The following is a 6,508-nucleotide window of genomic DNA, read 5'->3' as shown; positions in this document are numbered from 1 at the left end:
GTCATACTGCCCTGGGACCCCCCAGGTATCTGTGTCATCTCAACTGGCCCTCCAGCCACTTTCTCTGCCTTGAATTCAGAAACATCTTCCCTGAAAAAATTGCAGAAACAAAGCACAGCTTGAAGAGAGAGAAGGAAAAAGCAAACCATAACAACTAAAGCCAACTTCCTCAGGCAGGGGAAAGAAGACAATTTGTGGTGCAGGATTTTTGGCTTCCCACTTCATTACACTGCTGTGTCCAACATGGGGGATGGAGCTGGCTAAATTTCCACATGCACTCTACCAAGGGTGTCGACAGGTGGGTGAGTGGGGGGAGTAGGTTGAAAGGCCAGTTGGAAGGGTCCCTTCAGCAGGTTGCTCTGGTGGGGGCACACCCTACAAGGGGTGTTTTGGGGGGGTGCTGGATATCACAAGCTGTGTTATGTGGTGACAGTCAGCCCCCAAAAATCTTTGCCACAGTGGGGAGACTTCCCCACCAGCGACAGCCAGCCCTTAAAAAACTTTTCCCTTTGGAGCCCTCACTGTGTGCAAGCCAGGACATAGTATTGTCTGACATGATCTGCACTGCCCTGCAGACATGTGCTTTTGTTGGGCCAGGGGTTACCCACCTGATGTGGTTGGGTGTGAGATAGACCCTGACTGCATGGCACCTGGTGGGGAGAGGGTGGGGGCTTGCCCTGTACAAATGTGAGCCACAAAGAAGTTTCTCAGCCTCTCATACAAGCACCATACCCACAGCCTATCCATCACGTGGTGCAGTGGGGCAGGGGCTGGCTCCAACTCTGGAGAAAAAAAATCTTGGCCTCTCGTGATATATCCTGTGCAGGGAAGAAGCCACCACTCCGTGCTGGGGCTATTGTTTCATGGCTAGATGCAATCCCCACACTGATGAAGAAGCTCCTTGGCCTCTCATACAAGCATGACCCCCACAGCCTAGCTGCCATGGGCTCCCTGGTGCCGAATTTAAATTCCCCAGATGCCTGTTACCTAATTCCTGCACACCTGGAGCACAGCCGAGCTAGAAGAGCCCACAGCAGACAACCACAGGGCATTGTGGGATACATATGGGACACCTCTGGAAGCTAATGAAGTCGATTTAAAGACACTGCATTTCCACACTAGCCTTAATTCGAACATGATGCTACTCCCAGTCACTTTTGACGGTATTATATCATTGATCTTAGTGCTCCCTAAAATTGACCTAATGGTATTTACAATGAAGACAGTGACATTGTAAAACATCAAACTAACTGCCTTAAAATTGACTGTATCATGTAGTGTAGACATAGCCTTGGTGAGATGTTCCAAGTGGTTTACAATTAGCTAAATAGGCCTCACAAGACCCTGGAGCACCACTACAAGGCTCTGGTATGGAGACCGGCAGCTGAGTAACAGTACAACATTAAGAGCTGTGGAAGGAACTGGTGGGGGCAGGAGGAGGTGGGATTTACCAGTTGAAATGTGGCCAGGCAACATATAACAGAACCTCCCTGCTGATGATAGGTGAAGCATAGTGGAGATCAGGGATAGCTGAAACTCCCTCTGTGCCTAGCCAGTCAGACTTTGCGGCTAAGTGAACCTTTCAACACAGCACATCGGATCCCTCCTGTTCTGAGTCTGGTCTAGTGTGTCCAACAGCATTTTTCAAACACAGCAGCCTTCTGAAGGCAATCTCTTCCCCAGGCTGCTCACCATATGGAACCCTTGCATTAGCTGGAAGCCACAAAGAAGGGCCTCTTCGAATATGTCTACACTGCAGTTAAACATGCACAGCTGGCTCTGGCTAAGGGACTTGCAGGGTTCCAGCCCAAGCCTGAATATCGACACCACAGTGACATGGACCATCTGCAAAAGTTAATTGCAGCATAGCTATTTCCTTAGACTCTGCTATTACTATGGCACAACTTCAGGCATACACTGCCATCAGTTAGATTCAGTAACAGGCCTTTCTCACCCATATTGCCCATAGTATACCAGCCTGACTCACTGAGCAATCCTAATTATAGAGTAAGGGATGGAGCTAGAGAGCTAGAAAAGGTCCTTATCAAGGGCTAGGACTTCAAAAGCTATCAGACAACTCTGAGAACTAAAGAATCAAAACTAAAATAGCTTTTAGTATTAAAATTATTTCTCTCCCCCATAAAAAAAAGCTAAAACGATTTTCTTCAAACTTCCTCAATACACTTATCTCTAGACTAAGGCCAGTCTTCAGAAAGTTCAGGACAAAGGCTAATTCACTTAAAAGAAAGACTCATTGTCCACCTCCTCACGTAACTCTTCCATCAGCTGATACTTTAGCACAGTTCAAAGTCCCACCTCAGCCTTATAAGTCAGTAAGAATCAAACTTGTCACAATGTGGACTATAAAACTGAACTTCCCACAAAGAACAAGTTGGAGCACAGGCTTTTCTGTCCCCTTCAGACTATGCAAACCTTCCTTCTGGCTTGCTTATCATGCATTGTTTGTGTTTTTAAAGAAATGCAACTATAAATCTTTAAATAAAAACTTTATTAAATCATTTAGACTTGAAAGAAGTCACAATAATTCATGCACTTCACAACTGTAGCAAGTGCATTCTGTATACCACCAACCCAAATGGATTGATTCTGCATTTTATAAATAAAAAATGAACATATTTACAATGAACAATAAAAAAAACTTAGTATTAGGCAGTTGAATTAGCGGATTACACAAATGCCTACAGTTGATTTAGAAAAAAGTACAAATCTACAAGATTACATAATTTACTTATGACTTAATTAGTTGAAAAATTCCAGAATTTCAACATTTTGATATATTCTTTAATTCTTACTATGGCTCTTTATAACAGTATATATAACCTTTTTTTGTTGTTCTTTTGGAGGGGGATGGGGGCACGAAAACCTCCTTCTGCCTTCTACATGATGTACAAAATGCATTCCCTAAAATCTACCATGGTGTGGCAATACAAACCACCAGTTCTTCTAAAGAGAGACTACGAATAGTGACCCTATGTACACCTGTGATACTCTTGAAACAGTGCAGATTCCCACTTTACCCACCAGGGACAAAAATGGAGTCATGATTTTTCAGAGTCAAGGTCACCTTCTTTTCTACAAAGAGCAAGTTGATCAGGAAATATATTCACCAGGCTTAGAGACTAATTTGTTCTATAAAAATACAGTATTTTAATTCTATTTACATATTACAGATCTCTCCAGTTTCCCCAGGCAGCTAACATTTACTGTATCCAAACACATGTGAACTTTGTGCTGGACAAATCAACCTGTGACGATCAAAGCAGAAAGAGCACGGAAATGCAAAGAAGTTGAAATTACTGGCTTTTATCTGGTCAGCTAAAAAACAGTGAATAATATTAACTGAGTTTCATCCAAAATGTTTTCTAGGTAATGTGAGAATAGGGAACAGCTATTCCAGAGATCCACGTCCTGTGATCAAGAATCCAGCCTGCTGAATTCAGCCAGCCTTGAGATCTCTTAAGTGTACTCAGGATAATTGTGCTCAATTATTTGCTCGGTTGTCTCAAATGTTTAATTCCAGAGGAGCTCATTGTCCGTGACCTCTGCCTGAGCATTGATTTCGCTGGGAGTTCTAAGTCTTCAAACAAAGGGTTTTCTATAATGTCTTCTGCCTCTGGTCTTTCAGTGGGACTTGGAGACAGCATGTGCTTTACCATAGTGTGCTATAAAAAAACAAAATGATGTGCTATGTGACATCTCAGACGGCAAAATCATCTTCAAAAGGCTCTGTTACTTCATGTTCTACCTTTAGTTTCAGATGCACATAGACACCCCAAAAAGCTTTTCTAGCAATTTGTTCATTAATCCTTTGGAACAGTAGTTGGGAACACATAAAAGGCCTAAATTCTGGAAGCACAGTGGCATCAGATTATCTTTTAGGTTTAAAGGATTAAAGGGCCACTTGTCCAGTCAACTCTGACTCAAGATTATTTAATAAATGGGAAAAATAACTGCACATTTACAAATCCAACAAATCTTATGCCAAGTTTCCCTTAAGTGTGCACTTAATTCTGAGATTAAAGGAACTTGTGATAGCTGAAAGGAACTGCTGAGTATCAAAGCATGATAGAGGTAGGCATATTAAATCAGTATTTTAAGTAGGACTAAATATTTACTGTATGTTCAGAGAAACGGAACTCCTCTAAGATCACTTCAGCTCAGTATTCCCAGCAAATTATAGCTTTACAAGTCAGGCTGAAGTAGTGGCAGGAGAAGGAGACTGATCTAGATCAGCCTCCTACTCAGGCTAATTTAAATACCAGGCTGAATCAGCCTGAAAGGAAACTGGAAACGAGACACTCACCATTTCTCACAAAGGGGTTTTGCAGGTTAGCCCCACTTTTCTCTGAAGTTACCCTACTTATTTAGAGGAACAGAGATTTGACAACCCCAAAAATATGCCAGGTGATGGCCCAGGATATATTTTTGCTGACACAATTTTCCCCTTAAAGAGATCCATTTCTTATTCTTGATTCCTAAGGGGGCATGTGTGAATTAAGTTGCAGTCCCAGTTCCACTTATCTAGGACTTTGTTTCCTGAATTACGCATATGGATTTAAAACGCGAGTAAATGGAGGATGGGATGAATGGAAAAAAGAAATTTGGTGAGGTGCATGCTTCTACATTAGCAAAGTCATGTTTTCAACCCACAACACGTGGGATTCTAAGATACCACTGTAAATATTATAGCAGTGATTTTAAAATTACCCCTCGTTATTTCAGAGGTAAAGGACATGAAATGGGAATGGTGTTTAATAACAGAACAGCTAAGGCAACTTGTTTTTCAACTTGGTGTTCCACTTACTTTGTAATATCAAACTAATATATTTACCTCCTGTGCATATTTTTGAGAAAACAATGGTGGAAACTTCAAACTTCTTACTTCACTTAATGTCTGCAATGATATTAAAAAGAGCTCATTAAACAACTTGCCCATTGAATTGTTGTTCTCAAAGACACTCACTTATCAAAAAAGCACTATGCAAATTAGTCCTCTACAAGTTTTAGAATACTTTTATTACTGCTGACAAGCATGGGAAACATTGTAGTGTTTATTAAGACTTACATAATTGGTCACAATTACTATGCACTTCAATGAACAAGCACATTGCTGCTTCCTACAGGAGGGTATGCACGCAGAGATACAACAGATGAGATGGAATGTGTAATGTGAAGAAATCTAACCACTTGCTCACAGTAATGCTTTTCCTGTGCAGACTAAAACTGTCAACAGAGCAGTGTTATGGACAGTACAATGCTTGGAACACTAGGAATCATATCAGCAGCGAAGGGTCCTGTGGCACCTTATAGACTAACAGAAAAGTTTTGAGCATGAGGTCATGCTCAAAACTTTTCTGTTAGTCTATAAGGTGCCACAGGACCCTTCGTTGCTGTTACAGATCCAGACTAACACGACTACCCCTCCGATACTAGGAATCATATGTATCTCACACCTACGACACTCAAGGATAAGATCACTGGTTACACCTCTTGAAGCCAAACGGATGCTCACACCTATTTCATGATTATGGACTACAACAGATTGATAAAGTTTTATAATTCATTAGAAACCTGCCTTTGAGTAACTTAACCCATCTGCATTGAAGTCCATGTTCACATCATATGAAATGTGTTGGCTCCCTCTAGTGGAAATATTATCCCCCCTCAACCATTCACTTACAAATTACCACTCTGCTACCGCTAATAGTGAATTTAAAATCACCTAATTTCCAGTACTAACCCACAACCCACTTGAACATGCCTTAGAGAACAGGAAATGCAGCAATCTGAGCACAATATCTGAAGCTTAGAGTCAGTCAAACAGGAACCGAGAAGTCTAAACACCTGACTTCTGGGGAGGCGACTGCTGCTCTAACATTGCCATGAAACAGTTTTGTGGAAAAGCAGCACTGAAATCTTGAGATTAAACTAGGCATCTTCTGAAGAATCCTGCCTTCTTTGTAAGGCTAATGTGATCGGCATTTGGTGTTTTAATGTAGAAGTAACATGTACAGCCACAGCCCCACATCTACTTGTACCCTGCTGCTTTAGACTGAGGATGGGGCCCTTATGGTCTGAGTATTAAGCTTTCAGCTCTTTGTTGCCCAGGTTTTACTGGGGGTAAGGCACTACTGTCTAGCTAACTAGTTAGAGGGTTCTTATTTTTGGCTACTAAGGCTCAATCACAGCTAGTTCGAAGAGCTATTTAAACAGCCTTTCCTTAGCAGCATGGCAGGTCACTGTGAGACAGCTGATGCGGGAGGATGTGAGCCGAGGGTTAATTACAATGCCAGGCTGAGCAGAATTATCTGAAGTCAAGGATCTCTCGCTCATACATGAAAATACAGTGCAACAAAAAACAGTGGAGAGCTGTCTTCTGGTTAGCCATGGGTTCATGGTGCTTGTCCATACAGCCCTTTACTGCCTGGCTAACCAAGGGATAAAATGTGCAGCATCCCAGTTTGTCGGGCACTAACAGTTCTGTAGG

At 42.0% G+C, this 6,508-nt stretch overlaps 1 protein-coding gene across 2 annotated transcripts in view; it reads right to left on the bottom strand.

Moving 5' to 3' along the window:
- Positions 1–2,535: 2,535 nt before the first annotated feature.
- EIF2AK3 (eukaryotic translation initiation factor 2 alpha kinase 3) overlaps positions 2,536–6,508 on the bottom strand; it is a 60,415-nt gene continuing 56,442 nt past the window's right edge. For both annotated transcript variants that reach the window (XM_074991674.1, XM_074991675.1), the window contains exons 16-17: positions 4,853–4,915; positions 2,536–3,683 (exon numbers count right to left, since the gene is read on the bottom strand). In XM_074991674.1, the coding sequence (XP_074847775.1) occupies positions 3,507–3,683; positions 4,853–4,915 (240 nt within the window). In that variant the 3' untranslated portion in view covers positions 2,536–3,506. The remainder of the gene's footprint in view (positions 3,684–4,852; positions 4,916–6,508) is intronic.

The sequence above is a fragment of the Carettochelys insculpta genome, chromosome 4 (assembly GCF_033958435.1).
Source record: "Carettochelys insculpta isolate YL-2023 chromosome 4, ASM3395843v1, whole genome shotgun sequence".
Lineage (NCBI taxonomy): Eukaryota > Metazoa > Chordata > Testudines > Carettochelyidae > Carettochelys > Carettochelys insculpta.
Note: the sequence above shows the minus strand (reverse complement) of the source record. Positions and strands in the feature narration are given on the sequence as shown.